The sequence below is a fragment of the Balearica regulorum genome, chromosome 5 (assembly GCF_011004875.1).
Source record: "Balearica regulorum gibbericeps isolate bBalReg1 chromosome 5, bBalReg1.pri, whole genome shotgun sequence".
Taxonomy (NCBI): Eukaryota; Metazoa; Chordata; class Aves; order Gruiformes; family Gruidae; genus Balearica; species Balearica regulorum.
In genome coordinates this window covers 8,420,345-8,443,820 of record NC_046188.1, presented here as the reverse complement: position 1 = coordinate 8,443,820, position 23,476 = coordinate 8,420,345, and the positions used below count along the sequence as shown (strand labels likewise).

Sequence of the window (23,476 nt, the reverse complement as noted above, 5' to 3'; positions counted from 1 at the left end):
AGCAACAGATTCAGCTCAGGACAGCACTTCCTGCCTGTAATGCAGAAGTTGGTAGTCTGGAAGGAAATGTGAAAGGCTGGACAACTAATTGTAACTAGGTCCTGCATAGCCATGGCAATACGAGTTTCCTTCAGGACAGAGGGAATGCAGCTGGGTGACATTACTCTGTGTGTCAGAGCAGGTGATGTTACTTCCAACTACCGTCTCTGGAAACCTGACACAAAACACTTGGGATAGCCTTGGTTAGGGCAAAGACAGCAATAAGGGTGGCTCTGGGCTGAGTCGTCTTTGCTTAAGCTGGCCTAAAAGAAGGAAACACAAAACCATTTGGTGGGTTTTAGTGACATGGCTAGGGACAAAACTATCCCATGTCTTTGAATGTCATATTGGGAGCAATGGCCCCCAACAAAATGCAAGGAAAATATTTAATGTTCTGCAGGGATTAAACAATAACCCAAGTAACTCTGCAATAATAAAGAGGGGAAAGAAATCTGTCTTGGTCTCCTCCCTGGCCACGACTATTGCTCTCACTGATGTTTTGCCCTGAGAGCTTACTGCTAGTGCCTTTCCTTACCACCTAGTTTCCAGGTGAGCAAAAAAAGTGCAACAAATAGCAGAGTAAGACAGGGCAACAAATAAAATGTCCCACTGACTTCATTACTGAAAGTGCTAAAGCTCTTTGAAGCATTGTTGCTTGTTCGGAAAATTGAAACGTGGTTATATATCCCATTGCACGCTGGGCTCAGTCCATCAGAGCAAGCTTTGATGCTAGGCTTGAAATAATAACAGCACTGATTCCACACCGTGCTCTCTAATGGTGTGAATAATGCTATGCAAGTAAAAATCTGTGACAGATGAAAGCAATAAGACTGCTGGTTCTGTCTCGACTACAGCTTCTTCTAACACCAGTGTGGCTGCATGATGGCGAAGGTGGAGGCAGGAACCCCAGCAAATTTTCAAAGGACATAGGAACTCCACTCAGAAAAGGATGTTTTTTCCTTTTGTACACTCAAAACCAAAAGGTAAAATCTTCCAAAAGTAGAGGAAAGAAAAAGTCATTGGAATGAAGAAACAGCCATCCGTGATAATTTGGCATATTTTTATAAATGTCCACTAAGAACAGGATTTCTATTTGTTTCATTGCAGGAGGAGACTTTACAGCATACATTTATCAGCTACTGCTTTGCAAACTTAACTAGCCAAAAACCTCCTCAGAAACCAAATCTTCAACATTGCTTCTTCATCTGAAGCCCCTCCATAAGACAGGCAATTCCATTGCCCACTTCTATTCACCAAATGCTACAATTATGAAGCAGGTTTTCTTCTAAAACAGAAAGTCCTACACTCAAAGACAAAAACAAGTAAGAATCAGGAAATGAGTCATGCTTAGTACTAGCATCAAGCCTCCAACATCCAACCACCTGAAAACAGAGCAGCTCTGTACTTCGGAGCCTACCAAGTTATTAGGCAAGTACAATGTATGTGTATTAACTTCATTGCAACTGACTGCAAAATGCTGAGCATTTCAGAGGCACTTTACAAACAGTTATTACACTTAGTCATTTCCTGACTTCTGCAGTGCTGTCCTTAGAACACATCTTATTTTTGCATTAAATAGTCAATTAATCCATTACAGAAAGCAGTCAGCTGCAGGGAGAAAAGCAATGCATGTTTATCAGTTGATGAAAACACAGTGTGGCAGTGAGGACGAGGAAAGGAGTCTAAAGAATCTAATCCTAACCAGAATCACCCAAAGTACCATTATGTGGTCAGTAAATCAGAAATGGACTCAGTTCTCTCCTGATGCACTATCCCAAGCTGCTGCCTCAGCAACATTAGCAGGCTGCTGGGCACAGGCAAGCTATCAGCGCGGCACATTGTTTCACCAGAACAGCTGTCAGCTGTCATGAAAACAGCACTCTAAATTTTCCTTAGCAGTTGATAAAGGTACAAATGACACATCAAAGTCAGTAAGGAGTATACTATGAAAGATATACCCAACTTGCAAACTAATATTAATTGTAATATCTCTTTGCATGTGTCAACTTACGTATGCATAGTCACGCTATGGCATTCAATTGCCTGCTTGCCTGTGGCGACGAGGGGAAGCACAGCGCTATTTCTCCGTGCTCTGCAGAGTCATGATTAGTGTTAGTCAGGACAAGTAACAGACATGAGAGAGAAAACAGTGAAACCCACCTCTGGACAATGAGTCTTCTGAGCCAGTGGTTGACCTTCATGTGATATTTCAACCAAGTGGTTCTTTAAGAATTGTTTCAACTTTTCAATTTCTTGTTCGCATTCTTCTGTTTCCTTTAGAGCTTCCTGTGAAATAGTAATCCTCATAAATAATTTTGAATGAAGTAGTACAGAAAGAAACTAATCAGTAATGCAACAAACGTACTGAAGCCTCCTTTGCATCCATCTGTAGCTAAATGTAAAAGAAACTGTGTTTGTTCTGACAACTTTGCACAATCCTATTCTAAGTTAATTATTCACTTGCTAAAGACAAACTAACTGCTCTATCCATAAGTCAAAGTGTGGTGGGGTATTCTGTCTAGGAGCACATCTTTGCTTACTCCAGAGTAGAGCTATGAGTTTGGCTATAAGATGAAAATGGAGCATATTTAATCACATTCACTACAATTTAGAACAGGTTGAAGGGAAAAAAAAAAGAGAAATTACAGTGTTTCGTATCAAGTCAGAAAGCCTACCTAGTTTTTACTGGTGCTCAGGTCTTTACTGCCAGCTAGTTCTGCACTGACCAAAAATGAACTGTACTGTACACCAGGCAGACGCTGCAGCTCAGAGGATAAGCCTCTAAGACAATTTGAATGCTTCCTATAAAAATGATAAGTATTTCCACTTTGTGTGAGCTTCCTCTTTCCTTATAGGAAAACGTATTAGATGTTATAAACAGCCAAACTCACTTTTACTTATTAGACAGTGATAGCAAAATCTCATCAAACCCCATGCTTTGCTGTTTGGGTAGAAATCTGCAGTCTCCCTACACGCATTGTTTATGTTTGTCAGCCACAACCTGTCATGATTTCATGATATTTTCCCCATGAAAAAAAAAAAAAAAAAAGAAGCCAAATTGAGAGGAAGATATTTAATTGTGGCCTATAATCTTAATGTCATAGCTAAACAATCAGAGGAGGGGAAAAAAAAGAGTAGGTCTTCTCCTGCTCAGTTTTAATGAAAAGCTAGAAGTCCCCCTAAAAGGGAGATTCTCTTACCCATACCTTCACTTCCACATGAATAGGACTGTTTAGTAACAGGTAAATTTCCTTGACTAACTAAAGAATATGAATATTTTGTATACAGACTTCAGTGTCTTCTGTCATAGGCCAATATGTGACTATAGGCCCTTGCCTGAAGATAACTCAGCTGTTCCCTGCCTTCCACTGAGGGGCAAAAAAAATCTTATTTTATCCTTTTCCTAGTGTAAGCTAAATCATGCCCTATCTGTGGGACTGAGTCTCTCCCTAGAAGTGTTGCTTCTCTTCCAAGTTATTTCCTGCTTAACGTTTGCTCTTTACTTTTCATATTGTGGCAATGCTAGAAGACTTACCCATGGAAAAGGCCCACCTGCTGTAGTGTAAGTGCAGGCAGGCATTGTATTTGTAATGGACGAGCTTACTAAACATAAGCACAGTAAATCATCAAATATGCAAATACTGCTGCTCTCTTGCACAGAAAACCAGTAGAAGCAGCTGTAGCTTCCAGCTCCTCTTCCTGATGATGTTACTTAGGTAGTGATAGGTGTAGTGCTTGACAGGCCATAATAAAAAAACAGCGGGCAACATTCAACACAGATCTGAGTCACCTAAAATCTTGCCCCAAAGTATTTACACTATTACAGGTTTTGTTTCTGTTATACTTTTTCAGGTGTTACACTGCAACTTAATATTACAGAAGTTATTAGTGCAATATCCTATTGCATCACTGATAGCAAAATATGGCCAAATGCATCCAAACACTAAAATTTCAGAACTGATTCTCAGGAAAAAAAATAACTTTATATGTATTTGTACAGGAAGCTTGCCTCTCATTTGCTTTCCTATCTATCAGGATACTTACTGCCTTTCTAATGCAGCACTCAAAATGCCATCCTTTCATAGCTTTATCCTTTGTTATGTCTTAGCTGGTGCTAGACTTGTATTGTAGTACTGCTGCTTTCAACCCATTCAAAAGGACTGGAAAATATTTTTTTTTTTTTTGCACAGTTTGATATCCTAGCTGCCAAGAATTGCAATTTTTCCAATCTGTTTTCTCACAAAGAAATTTCACTCAGCTACAGATTGTTGGATGCCTATAAGACAAAGGCAAATGCGGAGCAAAACCAGGTTACAGCTGTTTCAAAAAGGAGAAAAGTCTAAACCTTGACCTAATGCTCCACATAAACCAGTTAGAAGTCTCATGATAACACTTTATAATTGCAAAGCACTCTGTTTCTGATGGTTTCTAAGTGTTTTGAACATTCTCGAGTATTTCATCTGATAACTCTCTGAAAAAGGTATATTTTACCACATCCATTTTTCACGCATAAGAAATTGTATGCACTGAAAAAAACCATCATGGAGATCATACAGATCTCACATAGTCATTGCTTTTTTCTGAACTCCAAGCATGCATTAATCATGTACCATGTTTGAGTTTTTCTCTTGGTGTGGTTCTCTTAATTTCACAAACTGAAAATCAAAGATGGACATTCATGTTTTAGCTGCCACTTTTGTCTGCCTGGCCTCCAAAATGCCCAGTAAGAAGTCAGATGTTCTAAAGCATTCTGCTTTACTGTAAGAGGTTTGGAAAACCAAATCAGCAAAAATACTCTATGATTTTTCTAGGTGCTGCTATCATCCTGCTGAGAAATGGATGGATCACATGAGAATTTTCACACCTCTGCTGACATGGGAACATGCATAACCAAACTCCAGATTGCCTCCAAGTATACCTACCCTGGGCAATGGAGCATGATGCAAATATCCCTGGATTAAAACCTCCCAGAGCTGGTACAACCACATCACTCAGTGAAGTGCTGCAGAGTACTGCTTCAGGTTTGGAGCCAGCATAGCTCTTTCATAACCCTTACTGCCCATGAGTTAGTGCCTGCTGTCCCCCCCAGCAATGCCTTCTCCTAACAGCTGTGTGTCACACTGATGCTGTTACATCATTTCTGCTACCAAACCTGCTCTGGCCAACAGCATCTCCAAGATCCCTGTCGCATCTTCACTTAGACATGTCCTTGCATGAGACCTTCTGAGGGCAGGAGATGGCCTGCCTCAAAACAATGAATTGACCAAGTGACAGTGGTAGAAAGTGGTCACTTTCCTGGCTCACTGATTTGGGAAGATCATAGTTAGTAAAAGACTTTCTGCTATTAATTGTTAGCAATTTCTATCTAATGGCTGTCAACAAAGAATTTTCACATTGAAAATAAGCTTAAGGACTTGAACGTTGCAGATGTGAGCACCTGCATCTAACACTGGACTTCAATCATCAGTTGTGCAAACCTGAGTCATAAGACACTAGGGCCCTCATTTCTTCTACAATATGCTAAAACATATGGTGTCAGTTGTGACTGAATTGGAAAACTGAAAGGAATTTTAAGACTATCCAGTGTGCCTTGTTGTAGTAACAAAGTACACAGGGAAAAAAACCAGAATAAAAAAAAAAAATCCTCAAACCATTACAGAGAAGACATATAGATGTACTATATGTCTGTAAATCCAATATTGTCCAGTGATCAAAATTATTGTAAAATAAAGGTGGTTTAGGTGACAGTAAAAAAAAAATAAATCATCAATTACCTCCAATAGGTCATTTTGTTCCTTAGTAATTTTTTCTAATTTCTTCAATTCTCTCAAGAGTTGTCTTGCTCTTTGGAAGACTGAGAAAGGTTGCATTTTCACCCCTGGTAGCTGAAGTGCTTCTTCGTAGGACAGTATATGAGCAATGGTCTTCTGCATAGGACCAACATGGTCAAGTATAACCTATGAGGATACAAGATAGATGATGGACGTGATACTGAGTTGGAAAAATCAACACTGAAAATTTATACTACTGTCACGATGTCCAAAAGTTCTCTTTGGTGAGTTTCCCATTTAAGAAGAAGAATATTTTAATCTTGGAACAAATAAGTGGAAATCAACGGTGAGGTTATCTACAGCAAAAGGAAGATACAACTTACATTTGCAATTCTGCTTTTTCTGTACATAAAGTTTGCACAGTGACAAAAAAAAAGGGTCACATTCAGATTAATTACTATTTCTAAGTGTGTCATTTCAAAGTAGTGCATCTTTGTCAGTGAAGACAGTTAAAAAACTGGTGCAAACTCTTTGATGTCACTCTAGCCAACTCTGGTTTTTCTTTTTTTGTGCTGCAAACCAGCCATGCAATGTCCTATGTTAAAGCTAGCCATTTTATGATGGTCCTATAAACAGTCTTATCAACACAGCTGAGATAATGAACTGGGATGGAAGCCAGGACAAACCTCTGAAGGTGGCTTTCCTGTCAAAAACAGCATTTCAACTCACAACACCCCGAGCAGATGCACAGTTTACAATCACTTTTATCGCTTTTGCATGAACAAAAATGTGCAGTGTCATACCACAATACACGTTTTATGGAAGGCTCAGTGATCAGCTTAGGAAAGACAGAATGGCAATACCAACTCACAATTTCTTGGCTCTCCTAAAGAAATATGAAATCCTACTGAGATTTCATTCAGCTGGGAACATCAGAAAAAAATAATACAAACCACCTCTGGGTCTTTTAATTACTAATATTTTTGTTAGATTCCTTCTCAAGTTTTCATTTTTAAAGGCCCTAGTTGAAATAGAAAGGCTTAGTCTCTCATTCATAAGCAGCCTGTATCAGGAATTTTTTGTAATTAGCGTACTATCCAGGCTTCAGTTTAAAATAAGGAAGTAAGTGAATATTCTTTTCCAGAAGAAATATTACTTTAGTTTTTCCATATAAAGTAGCCATTACAAAATTGTTCTCTGGGTAACACAGCTATAAGAGGTACGATGACATTTTTATCCCTCCCCTGAAACTGAACCCGTGTGTTCTGCATTTCAGTCAGCTAACAATGTGGACTGCATTTGGTATAAAAGAAAAGATACCATAATGCTTTGCTTTACTTCACTCAAGTAGAGAAAGGAAAATCATCTGGCCAAGGTATCTTTGCAATGAAGTCCCTGCACGATGAAACGGTTTTATGGTAAGTCATTCCAGCCTACGTTTCCAGAAACATCTGCTAAATTTTGCCTCCATTTTTGGAAAAATAGGGCCTGATTTTCAGACTTTCAGTTTACTTACTGTTTGATGCTAAGAAGAGTGATATGCAGCAAGTGTCTCTGAAAGTCAGGCCATAAACTTTCCAAAAATGGAGACACTCAAATATGGCAGGTATGTCTGACAACATGTGCTTAAGTTACATACTCTATGGGCATGTTCTCAATAGTGCTTTAATTTCAAATGTTTTTGTTCAAACCATGACTGTGCTTCCTGAAGACATCTCACAGCAGCCTCACCTTAGCGTTTCCACTGAGCAGCTGTCTTGGACCATGCAAACTGGATTCCTTTCAAATGAAACTAAAGTAGAAAATACTCTCCAGAGAGCCTCTGAAGACACCCAGCCACTAACAGATGTTCGTTCTACAGGATCAGTCCAAGGTAAGCCCCCAAGACGGATACAACACAGATATCAGGTCCTCTGCACCAACTGTTTTGCCCTGGCAATGTGGTCCTCTTGGATTGCACTGCTTGCTACTGTAGAAACGTGTAGCCAAAATCATGACTGAAATAACACTTTCAATCTTCTATCCAAGAGTCAGAATTTGTGTGATACTAACGTTTCAAAGTCATATACTAAAAACTTGTTTATGGCAGTTTGCAGTCACAAAACAGCCTTATGCTTGTGAAAGTATATTTATGCCAAATTACACATAAATATATAGGGAAAAAAGCCTGTATAGGAGTTTTCACAGACCTGTCCATGTTTAAGTTGGTCTTTAAGGGAAAATTCTAACAGATCTTCTGATGACAGGATTGTCTTCATTTTGGCAATGTCCTTCTCAAACACTTTCACATGAGATTCAATGGCATCCAATTCCTAGATTTTGGGAATAAAAAGAGTATTTGTAGATAGTACAAATAGGAAAGCCAGCTTGCATTTCTGCCTTTCATTTAAATTTAAAAAACAAATACTGAAAAACAAGTGCAGCATATGCAGGATATGTTAATGGATGCTACCAATCAAAAGGCTAGTTATTATAAATTACATATCATCATAACTTCTGGAGGAATTAAGTATCTAAGGTCTCCTGGTCTGTTTTAAACCCTGAATACAGAATTGAAATATCCTTGAAAAGTCACATTATAAATTACCAGTAGAGACAACACACTTTTCCAGTGGTGACAGTTATCTGCATAGGAAACTGCTCTAATTAGACTGTTGCAGCTTCTTATATGAAGAGTCTTATGTCAGACGAAAAATGGATCCACATACAGTACAGCTGTTTGTGAACTCTCATGAAGACAGAGTCACAGAATAAATTAGGTTGGAAGGGACCTTGGGAGATCTTTGGTGCCTGTCAGAGCAGGTTGTTTGGGGCCTGATCCTGTTGAGATTTGGGTATCTCCTGTGATGGGGATTTTACCCCCCACTTTTGGCCCCGATCTAGTGTTTGACCAATCTCACAGAAAAAAAAAAAATCCTTCCTGATATGTAGATGGAATTTCCTTTGTTATAATTTGGGTCTGTTGCTGCTCATCTTTTCTTTGCACACCTCAAGAAGAGCCTGGCTCTATCTTGTCTATAGTATCCCATGATGTGGCAGTAGACAGTAATAATTCCCACCTCTCCCACCCCCGAGCTGTCTCTTCTCCAGGCTGACCCAAGTTTGTCAGCCTTTCCTCCTCCATCTTGTGCTACAGCCCCCTGACCACCTTGGTGTCCTTCCTGGACTCGCTGCAGGTATGTCTATGTCTTTTTTACACTGGGAAACCTAAAACTGGGCACAGCTCCCATGGACCTCCTGGCTACACTTCTGCTCAGGCAGCCCAGGATGCTGTTAGTCTTCTTGTTGCGAGGCCGTGCTGCTGTGTCATGATCAACTCGTCCACCAGGACCACCAGCCCTTTCAGCAAAGCTGCCTTCCAGCTGGTTGGCCCCCAGCCTGTGTTGGTATTTGGACATGTTCCCTCCTGGGTGCAGGACTTTGCATTTGCCTCTGTTGAACTTCATGAGGTTTCCGTCAGCCCATTTCTCTAGCCTGTCCAGGTGCCTCCGAATAGGAATCCTGCCCTCCAGCAAGATAAGCCCTTCTAATTTGCCAGTCTGCAAGCCCTGTATTTCTCCTCCTAAACAAGGAGTTTCATCAATACTCCTGAACTTTACAACTTGATTAGATACCAAACACCTTCTGATGGTTTGTTTCCAAAGAATTAATTTCCTCACTTGGCACACCTACTAAAACCAGCACACCTTTTTTCTATGCAGGCAACTTAAGCTATATTTCATACCATATGATGAAGCTCTGATAAAAGGCACTTATAGATCACCCAAACTTACATCAGCCACATGCTGGATCTGTGGAAGAATCTCTGCTATCTCATGCTGTAAAGTTGCTACTTGATCATCTATTTCACTGAGCTGCTGCATTACATTGTCTGTTTCAAAGACTGGTGTTAGCTCCTCCAGCTCCAAGTAAACACTGTGTAGAAGATTTTGCTTTTGCTCTGAGTCTTCCAAAGCCATCTGGAGACAAAATAAGAGCTTAGTTTGGTCCACCAATGGTGAAGATGAAAGTTTCACAGAGATCTCAGACAACAGATGTAACAAAATGCTCCAGAAAATATCTGGCCAGTTGTGCATGATGGGAAGATTCTTCTTATCTCCTGCAGCTAACTGTATGAGCTTTTGGATTAATTGCAGCAAATGTCTTTATGAAGAACAGTGAGGGTTGCAAGAAATGCATGTGATCCACTGAAGGAAAGGACTGAACGCATGTCTCAACTCTAATGCAAGCCTTGGGTGCATTTCCAAGTCCACTAGTTTCCCAGCCCAGAAGACATAAAAACACTCCAAACCACAAACACAGGAGACAATAAGCTTTTGAAACAAAAATGTTCACAGATTTTGGAAATCACATCTGCCCATTATGGCTATCTGCTTTGTAACATATCAAACCAGAACAGTCAGCTACTTCTTGTAAGGAATTCTTATTAGTTTTAATACACAAATCTATGTTCAGAGCACCAACTTTCTCTCTTGGCCTAAGGCAACGACTAGACATATAGAAAACTCAAATTTCAAACACAAAATTGCCAGAAATGCTCTTGGCACTTGCCTGACCCTGATCTTCCCTGTAATACTACAAATATTTGATTCTTGAAATTACCAATCAGAATTACCTTCAAGATACAGTGAGAACTGCCTTCCAAATCACAATTCACTTCAAAGTTTCCATGTAACACACCAACATCAAAATACTACTTTATCCCTTTTGGATCACGTACACACAATACAGAAAGAACCATACATATTCACGCAGTAAAAATTATTATAGCCACACAGTAGGGTAACAGAAGACAATCACACATTTTTGGAAGATATATATCCTACAGTTCAGCACTTTCACAAGATAGATATGTCCAACACCGAAAAGTATCTATCTATATTTCATGAGTGTCAACTATAACTATTTCTCACTTAAAAGATTTACTGAAAATGGTAAATTATGTATGTCAGGAAGACTTAAGAATGCAAAATTGTGTCTGTACAGAGCAACCAGTTCTAACAAGACCATATATCTGCATTAACACTTACCTGAAGGTCATTAGTATGTTTGTGTAAGCTTTTTGCAAAGTCATTTTGCACATCTGCTCTTAACAAGCAGCTGGTGTTTTCTATCCAAACTTTCAAATTTTTCAAGAGTTCATTATATTCTTCCATCCTGTTGGCAGCCTAGGAAATGACAGGATTTTACTAAAAGGCGCAAATGCATTTCTATTCACTGTATACGATAAACACATCTATGGACAAGATTAAAAGAAAACAGTATGCATTTTCATCAAGGTCAGTTAAATTGCTGATCTCTTCTCCCTGGTATCCAGTGATAGGATGCGTGGGAACAGTTCAAAGCTGCGCAAGGGGAGGTTTAGACTGGACGTTAGGAAGTATTTGTTTACCGAGAGGGTGGTCAAACACTGGATCAGGCTTCCTAGAGAGCTGGTCAATGCCCCAAACCTGTCAGTGCTTAAGAGGCATTTGGACAACGCCCTTAATAACAGGCTTTAACTTTTGGTCAGCCCTGAAGTGGTCAAGGAGTTGGACTAGGTGATCATTGTAGGTCCCTTCCAACTGAAAATATTCCATCCCATTTCATCCTATCCTTATCCTATCTTATCCTAAATTAGTATGGTGAAACAAAGATCATAATTTTACTGGAACAGTTTCATGATTTCAGGCAATCTCCTCTAATCAAAGGTAATTTTGGTGCTTACGTACTTACATTTCATGGGGGCATTGTTGCGATTTATCTGGCAATGTTACTTGACTAAATAGCCCATTAGCAGAGTCAGAGAGAACCATCTGATTCGCCATCCAGGGGCCTGAATTCCCCCATGCTAACCCCCATCAACCACAGTGCAGGGCCAGTCCTTTGGGGTAACAGCTGGAGGCGATGTTTGCTACTCCACTCTTAGCTACAATAAGCTAATGCAGCAGGCTTTTGCCTCTTTATTCATTTGAAAGCCTTTAATGATGCAAAGCCTTTATTTTGCTTTTTATAAGATGTGATTTTTTTAAAAACTTTTACATTTGTATCTACCTTGTTTAAAATGGCAGTTCTGCGCTCGGCAAGTTGCGAGACCTGTTGGTACTGCTGAAGAGGGGTCACTAAGATATCCATCAACTCCTGTGCGTGGCAGGAATCCTGCTCTACTATATCATGCACTTCTGCATCCAGTTCATTGAGTTTGTAATGCCAAAGGTCCAGCATATCCCAGATTTGCTGCATGTGGAGAGAGGGGAAATGAAATATAAAGTCGGGCTCAAAGATAACAGCTGAGTTATTTATTCTTCATGTGGGGCATGTGGAATTGCAAAGATGTCGGAGCTGATACGACAAGAATAGAACACTCTGCATGTACTGGAGAGATTCACAGTTGAAAAAACCGTGCATTTTCCTGTGAGAAAGAATTGGTAAATATTCACCAGCTAAATGCTTGCTTGTACTTCTTTCACAGACATAAAATGAATGGAGGGCCATTTCAGGGCCATTTCAGCCTGCTGAAGCAGGCTCTGTAGAAGCAACCAAAAATCTTTTAACACCCACAAAATTTTTTTGGCAAATTACCTTCTGAACTTCTTTGGCTTTTGCAATGTTTTCACTCTTCTGTTGTAACATCTTTTCAATAGCTTGAAGGCCCTTGTTAATAGTTTCTGCTTTTCTTTTCAGAACATACTGAGGAGAGCTCTGCAAGATTTCAAAGCTAACCTGTCACAGTAAAGAGAAAACGATAGGGGAGATTACAAAGATCTGCTTGTTTCTGTGCACCATCTCACCAAAAATATTCAAATTCTTTTTATGTTTCTCTTGATGAGTCACTTATAAACACAGGAATGGAATTACATTTGCAGGGAGAAGCATTAATGTGAGCAGGGTCAACATTTACATGTTGTTCAATAATTTCCTCTCATTTAAAAATGACTGGTCAAGAAAGGCAATCCCTGAAGAAACAATAAAACACTACAACTCCCTGGGTACTTCGCTTCAGCTGCCCCGTTCTAATCTGTACCAGAGGCTAATCACACTGCATGGTGGAAAGGGTCACATGTAGATTTATGCAGTAAGAAACCTGGAATGACACCTTTATGTCTCAGCTGACAGCTGGTACTTCCATGTAAGAAATAAGGCAATATGGAAGTGCATCAATGTATAGTGAATTTCTAAATATAAATGTAGAGATTTATTACTAAAATAAAAGGCTCTGAGCCCCATAAAGTATGTGGAACTTAATTTTAGTCTGCAGAACTTCACAGAAATGAAAAATCGGTACACTGGAGGGCCTGATTTTCTATGTAATGAGAAAAACTCTCAAGTAAGCTGAAGCTGAGTAATTGTCTGAGCACAAAACTGAGCGACACAGTCAGGTACCAGGTTACTATGGACTAGATGAAGTGCAAGGAATGAGAAAGTCCTTGCTCTTAGCCCAAAGTGACATCTTTTCTCACTAAGCCCTGCTGGCTGTTAGGGTCAGCCAAGCACCAGGAAATCATTAAATCATGGTAAATTCTTTGCGTGCTGCAGCCCTAGGATTTATGAGGCATATGCACCTTGCACAGTTTTATTATGCATTGATGCAAAAGATTTCTAGTTTAGTAGTTATTCTGGTTTGAAGCTCCTCATAGTGAAATACTTTATCCTTTTTGTGGGAAGAGGAATTAAGATAATTATTTCATTAATCAATTATTTATACATCTTTATTTCTTAATTTTATTAACATTATTTATTATTTATAGATTCCAACAGGTAATGTCAGACCAATATAATAATACCCATAGTAAGGTATTGTATTGATAAAATTGCATTAATAAAAATAAACATAGAGCAAAAAGAACTACAGTGCGCCTCTTAAATACTCATGCTTATGCAAAAAAGCTGTGAAGTTCAGTCTGTACTTAGTGCCTAAGACTCCTTGGAAAAAGAAACTCAAGACTGAAATCACTAAACACTTGACCATTACTACTACCTGGAATACACCAAACATGACAAAATCATTGATGTTTGTAGTACCAATTTCCAAAATAGAAGAGAAATATGTATGAGCGATGCAACACAGTTGGAAATGAGAAAGCAGATCAAGCACTGACTTCATATCTTTCCTCAGAAAAAACACTGCATCTGTCAATGTTCTGGTCACCGGTAGGGCAGGATTTTAATAACAAGACTTCTTACTGAGATAAATTTATTACCTTTTTCACATAAAATGCATGGCATCAAAAGTACAATTTATTTTCACTTTTAGGTTAGTAGATTTAGAAGAAAGCAGAATGCCATTAAAATATGACAAGCTAATTCAATTTAACACATACTGGTATCTCCTAGTATGTAACTAAATTGATCTCCAGTTCCATGAGGATTTATTTTGTTTCCCAAATGCATTTGAAAAAATTCCAAGACAGTTTATATTGTTTCCCACTACCTAAATGTGAAAAGCAAATGTTAGCTAGTTTCCAGGACCAGTTCTTTCACTCCAACATGTAATGCTGGGATTTGGGACAATCTTTTATCTCAGTAAATGAAACAGTGAACAACAGAAAAAAAAAACCAAGAACAAATCCAGTTTAACTTCCCTTCTCCTTCCCTCTCCTATCCAGCTGTTGGTTCTGAAAAGACTGGTTCCATTTTGAAACAGAAATTACAATGTTAACCAAATTAAAACTAATAAGCTGTAATGAATATGTCTCTAAATATTTAATGGCATATAAAAATGAATGAATAATCTGAAAGAAACTAGTAAGTAACTGGATTTCAAAATTATTTTATTAAAATTTGAAGTTTTATCAAATTAACTGAGATTTAGCCTTTACAATTAGCATTAAACATTATTATTTCTGAAATAAGAGAACTGGAAGATTTTTTTCTTTTTAATATAACACAAATGAATATATAACAATGATAATAATTATACCAGGCTAAAATTTGACCCCAAATTTGCAGCATTACTCCATTTTCCTTTAATTGTGCTTTTAGTTTACTGTTTACAGACCCTATAGATAGAAAACACTGCAAAAAGCCAAGGCTATGTTTTTTAGTTATTTAAATTCCCTGCCTGCTTTTAAAGGAATGCAACCATGTCCCAAGGGATGCTCTAAAGAACCACACTGTGATAACCTACCATCTGTGCAAATTAGACAAAAAAAAAATCCAGTTTCAAAGTCCTCTTTTAACTCAGTTTTGAAAATATCTTCTCAGTTAAGCTCTACAAACTTCCCAATCAACTTTGACCACTCGTTCAGTTTAAGAATCAGACTGGATAGAAGACAGCATCCATATCATATCTAAGACTTCACTGCTAGTGGTTCTGCCACGTCGTCTTTTAACAGAAAAGAAAAAGTGCTTACTGTAAGGTTGTTCTAAAAGGAGACAGTTAACATGAGGAATCTTTCCTCATGCATACATTTTCACTGAGAGGAAAATGAAAATAATCAATTTTTCAAGTTGAAATTTATAGTTAGAACATCATCAGATATTGCTGTACTTACTTATACATTACAAAAAGGTAAATATGAAAATTACATCAACGGTTACCTTGTCTTCTAGGTCTTGCAATACCTTCTTGCAGTCCTCCAACTGTGTTTCGATCTCTGCAGGTACTATTTTGTACATTTCGGAATACTTGATCCGGAGTTTCTCCATGATATCCTTTAGAGTTTGACTTTCTTTACCAATCACACTCTGAACCTCCTACAAAATTAAGAGTAATTTCAACAGTTTTACCTAGTTCATACTGAGTGCATGTGTGTATACATAGATATGTTTATATCTATACATACATACATACTATGGTTTATATTTCCTACCATGATTATGGTTGGGAAAAGTTGTTTTTGTGATATCAAACCTAATCTGACTACCTCTGCAAGTGAATTAACTTTGAGAAATACTCACTCATTTAATCAAATGATGCTTTTCAATCTGTAAGAATTAATTAAACTTGATACTACTCCATGTCAGGCAACTGACGCACTGATGTTTATTGACGGCCATAGCAATGTAATCATTTGAAGTGCCCCTATGAGTGAATGTTAACCTTTGTACTCTCTCTTTTGCCAAAAGTGCATTTTCCCTTTGAAAGACGTTTAATAGCCAATGTTCATTCCTTCATTATTATAAACAACACAAAGGCCACAAAAAGCAACAGGTTTCAAGCTGAAGTGTCTGCTTTCAGGCAATTGCGCAGAGCAGCAGAGCAGGCTCCTTTCAAAACAGTAGTTTCCAGTTCTGCATGAAGAATGTAGGTTTTATGAGATAAAAGAAACTTGAACAACTGTCTGCAGCCTGTGGCCTAGAAATAAAATCTGATCTAAGTCCTGTTGCAGAAAGAATGAAGAAACTCATTTGTTTTGAAGGTTTTCTAGAATTTCAAGTTGGAAAGTTCTGTTTGTTTGCTTTATAGTTCCTTTTCCCAATGCTCAGCTGTTTGAGAAACTCAAATGTTAACTCAAGTTATTGGGGAAAATGATCTAACACTCCTACCAGGCAATGAAAGACATTAAAATTAACATCCTTTTCTTTTTCAATCGGGGGTAATGGTAAGCCATTAAATCCTAGTTTTCACTTGGGAATCTTTTCCCTCACACAAATACAATGCACAGAAGAAATATGTAAGAGTCTGAGATTGATTTATTTCCTGTCATCCCACGACAACTGGGTCTCATATTAAAAACCTCAAACCCATGAAACAGCTGTGTGCCTAATTCTACCATAGAGAAGGCTGTTGTTGTCAAATGGCCCATTTAAGATTATGCCAACATTTATGGGAGTTTATAGATTCCCGGACTTGAATTTGAAAGAATCAGTTACAACATCAGTCTCCAAAACAAAGCATGTCTCTGCGAACTGGTTTCTGTATATGAATGCATGTTCACATTTCCCAGATTATTTAGCTGGAAAGTAGATTCCTTTTCAAAACTGCCCCTTTTTTTTTTCTCCTAGGGGACTAGATGATATAACTTCCTATTTGCATATTCATCTAAGTTGGTGAGTTAAAACTTTGCCACCCGACTAACCTAGATTTGTCATCTGTAAGTGAAATAGGCATTCCCATTCAATAAATGCAATGGAGCCCCAAATAATGCTATAGATTTTATAGAAACTAGGTTTTCTTTGGAAGCAAGGACGAAATTGCCCTGCAGATTTTAGCTTACTGGTGTTTGCATAAGGTAAAATTAAAGAATTTTTCAATCCTTTCAGCTGAATCGTCTCAAAAGGAACAGGCAAGCTGTGACATACAGCTACAAAGAAATCGTTTGACAGGATTGCTGCTAACATTTGCTTGAGCCGATGGCTGTCAGGAACAGAAACAAGGTCTAAACTCACTTTTGGGTGAGTTTTAGGTGCTCAGACTCGCACAGTTTCTATGTGAGGGGAAAGTACAGGCATCACGCACCTGCAGTGGTAACATTTCCTCCTGGACAGAAAAAACTCAGTAAAAGAGTAGAGTCAACTCTAAATTCTAATTCTAAATATTTTTAAATAGAAAACCAGCCCTTTCAGACAAATCCACAAGGTTTCACTGCAGTAATGCTAGCTCATGGGTTTTAAGAACTTCCTAAAGATGTAGATAACATTTCTCTTGTGCTAATCCCTCGGAAGATGCTCATATCTGCCACCACAGTCTTTGGCTTCTGTACTTTTCCTAGCCCTTTGCCAGCTTAAAGCATCCAACTTCTAAAGAAAATACATGGAGGGGTCCCCCAACTAGTTTTTGTACAAGACTTAGGAAAGAGAGCCCAAATTTGTAATGGACCCTAGTAGGCTAGAATAAATAAATTACAAAGTTCTATAGGTAAAGGATAATAATAATTAAAAATATTTTTGATTAAGATTTAAAAATTAAGATAGTAATATAAATATTATAAGACTAAATTGAAACAAATATAATTAAAATGATAAATAAATAAACCCACATTCAGGAAGTGTTAGGAATAATAACATTTCATAAAGTCTAGATTTCAAAGAAGGATAACAAAAATATACTGAAATGATAGAAATATATAGACCAGATGTCTGCAGAGTGCTGGTTGCTGCTGGTGGAGACTGTGGTCTTGATCACAACTTGATTTCTAAAAAGCATTTACCAGGTTAACTCCCTGATGTGGGAACATCAAATCCAGAGCACCTGAAGCTGCCCTGGCTAGGTATGTAGAGGGGGAAGAGGTGCAGGATGTACACTAAGCAGTCCTTCCTAAAAGGCATGCAACTGCTTGTGAATCTCTCTGCAACCAGGGAAGATTTCTACGGCTGCTAACTGGACCACGGAGAGGGAGACGAATGCAAACCAAGGACATGGCAGGGCCAGTCATATTCTGCTGAGCCAGATTCATTCTCTTTAAGTCAATGTGCATATGCATATACCATGCCACTAATTTTATTTGGAGCAAGTTCAAGCCCCATCATAAAAGAGAACATATTCCCAGTGTCCCCACACAACAACAGAGCCATTACCAACCTCCAGTTGTCCTGCCTTTCCAGCAGCATCTTCTGACAATGCCGATGCAGCGTTCTGTAATGCATTTGTTACAGCACTTATTTCTTCAGTGATCTTGTTCCTCTCTTGAATCTCAGCTTGTACAGAATCCTTATGGTCTCTGGTCTTTTCATACAACCTATGAAAGGTTTCCAGCACGAATACATCAAGCGTTAGACTCTACACTAAGTAGGAGTAATCAAAGAGCATGCTTAATACAGATATTTTTAACTATATATCCAGAACTGCATTTGTCTGTATTTTAGTATTATTTTCTGTAACTAAATCTCTGAGCTTCTGTCCTTTATTGTCTCAATTTCTTCAAAAAAGAGTCTTCAGGTATTGCTAAACAAAGTATGTTTGGTTGACCAAATCAGATAGCATGCATATTTAAAGAGCAAACAGAGTTCAGGTTCTCAGAGACCAAAGATGCTGGCAGAGCAGAAGACATTCACAAAGAATTCCATGTCAAAAAGCCAGTATGGAGAAGGGAAAGTACAATCACAGATTTGCAAAAATTATTTGAGGCAAATTTTTAACAGTGCCTCACTTAGTAAGGCAAAAGTTGCATCATTGCAAAAAGCATAAGGTCTGATTTTGTAAGAGTGGAAGACAGACACATTTAATTCAAGCTCACAAGAGCTTGGGAGCCTCCAAAATCCACCACCATCCCTTCTGATTCCTTCTTCATTTGAACATGAATTGCAGCCCACACACGATATGGCCAGGCTCAGGTCTTCTCCCTAACTACTGTCTCCCAGTGCCCATGCTGGAGCCAGCAGATGGGTTAGATGGAGGATGGGTCTGATCCAATAGAGCATTCACTACCTTTTTAAGTGCATTTCAGCTTTCATATATTCTTTAATACCCAATAAAACGCTGTGCTTGTATGTAGTCCTATGTCATATCTTCAACAGAAATTTCACACCACTTACTTTTTACAGCGATCCTGCATTGCCTTTATCTCACACAAGGCAGGAAGGGCAGCTTCTGCCTCAGAATTTTCAGATGTATTCAGGATGTTTCTTATTCGGTGAAGAAGTAAGAGTAAGAGGAGCTGTTGCTGGTTGACATTTTCCTCAAATGAGTTCACAAAATCTAGTAGTTCTACCAGTTCCTCTCTGGTGGCCTTTTCTTTCTCTTTAAGACTTTCTGGCTGTTCTTCCTGGAGCTTATCAAGAATTATTGTTTCTCGTTCCAGCTACGTAAACAACATGTCAAAGCATGAGATAAAGTGCTTTTTTATTCCATCACCTTAAGTTACATTATTCATGTACTCATACGCATGACTAAGTACTGGGAATTACACAGCCAGAGAGCTTGAACCTCTGAAGTATGCCAAAATATTTGAGCTTGCTCTAACAAAGCACATAACCACACACAGAGTTGTTCTGGGTTCAGAGAATTTGTACTATAAATATCCCCATCATTTTTGATTCCAGGTTCAAGAAAGGCTGGGGATAACTGGCTGATCAGTGGGTGGGAAATGATGTTCTGCACTGATCTCAGCCCTTTACATGCCACTTTACTGAGGGCCCCCTCCCTACCACATTCCCCAAAACTTACATTTTTTTGAGCAACTCACCTCTTCATTGATGAATTTCCATTCCTGCTTTAGTTCCTCACAGTTAATTTCCAGCCCTTTGGCCACCTCAAGCAAACCCAGCCAATTTTCCCACAGCACTGTTACAATCCTGCCCAGCGCCCTGTCACTTCGGCATAATCTCATCAGCTCTCCAGAGACCTGCCTCAGCTTCACAAGATCATCTTCAGCCGAGTCAATGTTGGAGACTAGAATCTTGTAGGAAAAATAAACAAGTAAATAAATAAAACAATACAGTCAGTAAAGTTAATGAAGCATTCAGTAACATGATTAGGATCCTGTAATAAAATGGCAATCACTCCACTGAGGTGGTTAAATACGGTTGTAATGAGAGAGTTCTGTTGGCTAAGACTGCAGAGAAAGATGAGGTAAATAGAACAAACAAAACAAACAGAAGAACAGTGTGCCCAGGCAATTAGGTTGTTCTCACTTCTTTCTGGTTATTTAGAAGGGAAGAGAAATGAGCAGAAGTTACAGGTATATAAAAAGACAACCCTGTAATATGATGAGTACTAAAAGAGCAAAGTGGTTGATTCTAGCAGAGGTCTGGTGGGGAGGCAGCAAGAGGATCCTGGGTGGGGAAACTGGAAATTCTCTGATTTTCACTTCTGAGGGAAAACAACAGCAATGTTAGAAATCTGATCAGGCCTGGTCCTGCAAAGAAGCAAGGAGGGATGTAACAGAAATGTAACTGTGCTATCTTAAGCACAGATAATATTTGATTTCTACAGCAATAAGATGGACTCATTGTACATGGCCTATTATAATCTGGTCTTTTTGTAGGTATATAAATATATTCTGTGTTTTTATATATACATAAATACAGGATAAAGAATTTAACAGCTTCTACTATGATATCATATGGTGTGCATAGCTGCATCACAGTTTTGCATGAGCTTTTCAAAAGTTCTTCACTGCCTCTCTTACCTTGCTTTCTTCTAAGTGCTCCAAAGCTTCTTTATAAGACATTGGTATTTGAGACAAAGATTGTCTAAGCACCTTTTCCAGTTTGTTAAGACTATCACACACCTTATCTTTGGTTTTTGTGTAGCTTTTGTATTTTTCAAAATACCTGTAGGAAATAATGAATAGACTAATTAAAATTTGTTGCGGTTGCTCCTCTCTCCAACCATAATGCCCGCTAGAATAAAAAAAAAAAAAATCTCCTGAACTAGTAGTCCTTACTATTTTGCAACTTATTTTCAATTAGCATTTCTAATACACTTCAGGTATGATATCTGAGATACTTTAGAGATGCAGATATAAATGCCCCAGAGGTAAAGAAATACAGGTACCTATATCCATATATCAGCCATGGAGCTGCTCAGAAGAATTCTATGTCTCAATCTAAGTCTCCATCTTCCTCAGTCATTCCCAAAAATTAGTTCCCGGTTTGTAACACACATTCTATTTGTCCCTATCATGTGTGGTCTGTACAATTCCAGTTTCTTATTTTTATATCTTGTCATCTCTTTTCTATTAGCAAAGTCTTTAAAGCCATCGAATTCTTTTGATTATAAGAGCATATTTTAAGGTTATGCTCAATAGAACCAGAAGCACTGGATCATGAGCAAGCAATTTAAAAATCCTTTATCTCACAAACTTTTTCTGTACATGTATCTGAAGGCTCTTCAGATCTCTTCTGTACCTATATTTGAAGGAAGATAACTATGGCTTGCGTCATCTTTGCTCTTTACTTTCTCAAGCCATCAGAATAGCCTATAGATGACATGCATTAAGGCTCCCCTGAAAACTGTTCTAACCTGCACCAGCACTGAACTGTGGAAATGGGCTTTCTTCTGATTCTGGCACCCAATGACCCTCAGTCAAGCCACATCCATACTTTTTGGAACATATCAAAAATGATTGCATTGTAAAGTAGTAGCAATAAGCTTATTGTCTGGTAATTTTCCTTCCATTACAGTCACACCTGGGAACAACAGAAATGCTTACAGTTCTTTCTGCTGAACTACCTTGGTCTAACAGAGCAGAAACAACACTGCATTTATTATCAGTCAAATTTCTCATAATAAGGAACTAATTTTGGGGAATGTCTGAGGAGGATGAAGACCAGCGCTGTTTAACACCTTTGTTGGTGACATGGATGGTGGGATCGAGTGCACCCTCAGCAGTTTGATGACGACACCAAGCTGTGTGGTACGGTCAACACGCTGGAGGGAAGGGATGCCTTCCAGAGGGACCTGGACAGGCTGGAGAGATGGGCCCATGCGAATCTCACGAAGTTCAACAAGGCCAAGTGCAAAGTCCTGCATGTGGGTCAGGGCAACTCTCTAGTATTAATAGAGGCTGAGGGATGAAGGGATTGAGAGCAGCCCTGAGGAGAAGGACTTGTGGGTGTTGGTGGACGAGAAGCTCAACATGAGCCAGCAATGTGCACCTGCAGCCCAGAAAGCCAGCCATGTCCTGGGCTGCACAAAAAGAAGTGTGACCAGCAGGTCGAGGGAGGGGATTTTGCTCCTCCAGTCTGCTCTGGTGAGACCCCACCTGCAGTACTGCATCCAGCTCTGGGGTCCCCAAAATAAGAAGGACATGGAACTGTTGGAGCGAGTCCAGAGGAGGGTGACAAAGATGATGAGAGGGCTGGAGCACCTCTCCTATGAAGACAGGCTGAGAGAGTTGGGTTTGTTCAGCCTGGAGAAGGCTCTGGGGAGACGTTTTAACAGCCTGTTTACATGGGCTATAGGGACTGTTTACAAGGGCATGGAGTGATAGGACAGGGGGTAATGGCTTTAAACTGAGGGAGGGGAGATTTAGATTAGATATTAGGAGGAAATTCTTTACTGTGAGGGTGGTGAGGCACTGGAACAGGTTGCCCAGAGCAGTTGTGGATGCCCCATCCCTGGAAGTGTTCAAGGCCAGGTCGGATGGGGCTTTGGGCAACCTGGTCTAGTGGAAGGCCCCTTCCAACCCAAACCATTCTAGGATTCTATGATCTAGGAAGATCTCTTAAACCTACCTCTGTTCATCAGCTTCCTTTCTTTGAGCCTTTTCCCTTAATGCCAAACTCCTATTGACTAGTTCTGTTAAAGTATTTTCCAGACGTATTTTGTCTTCTGGTTTCACTAGGTTTTTCAGCTTGGAGTAAAGGTTTTCTATGTCAGCCTTTGCAGAGTCGAACTCTTCTTGTTTCCATTGTGGGGTTTGACAGACCTCCTCTGAGCTACCAAGCTCTCTTGCAGCAGATTGGACTTGAGCTTCATAGTCCCCGAGGAAGCTGGCAGCCCTCTGAACAGCCTTGGTATAAAGCTCATCAGTCTTACACGCCTCCTCCAGAGCACTCTGAAAGTGTTAAAAAGACAAAGGAACAATCAAGAAAGACTGCTGTGCTCCTCTCGATCACCAGATGGTCTTCTCAGAATTTCACACCTGGTTGTCTTTGAGACCAATGCTCCCAGAATTGGCTTGAGGAGGTGAGGGAGGACACATGGCAAATGCAGTCTGCTACCTAGGTAGCCACAGAGCAGTACTGTAACCTATGGATTGACTGCCCTCAACCATAGGAACAAGGGTTATGAAGGAACTGTCAGTACTGGAAAAGTCCAGCAAGAAGGATGACAGGACACAAAAGCCATAAGATCCCTT

The 23,476-nt window shown here is 39.2% G+C and overlaps 1 protein-coding gene across 1 annotated transcript in view; it reads right to left on the bottom strand.

The window, feature by feature from the left end:
- The window catches only part of SYNE2 (spectrin repeat containing nuclear envelope protein 2), a 203,313-nt gene that overhangs the window by 90,345 nt on the left and 89,492 nt on the right, over positions 1–23,476 (bottom strand). The window contains exons 51-63 of the mRNA XM_075753365.1: positions 22,851–23,173; positions 20,801–20,945; positions 19,856–20,068; positions 19,206–19,471; positions 18,253–18,409; positions 15,330–15,485; positions 12,372–12,512; positions 11,844–12,026; positions 10,841–10,978; positions 9,584–9,769; positions 8,000–8,122; positions 5,814–5,996; positions 2,200–2,325 (exon numbers count right to left, since the gene is read on the bottom strand). Coding sequence (XP_075609480.1) covers positions 2,200–2,325; positions 5,814–5,996; positions 8,000–8,122; positions 9,584–9,769; positions 10,841–10,978; positions 11,844–12,026; positions 12,372–12,512; positions 15,330–15,485; positions 18,253–18,409; positions 19,206–19,471; positions 19,856–20,068; positions 20,801–20,945; positions 22,851–23,173 — 2,340 coding nt within the window. The remainder of the gene's footprint in view (positions 1–2,199; positions 2,326–5,813; positions 5,997–7,999; positions 8,123–9,583; positions 9,770–10,840; positions 10,979–11,843; positions 12,027–12,371; positions 12,513–15,329; positions 15,486–18,252; positions 18,410–19,205; positions 19,472–19,855; positions 20,069–20,800; positions 20,946–22,850; positions 23,174–23,476) is intronic.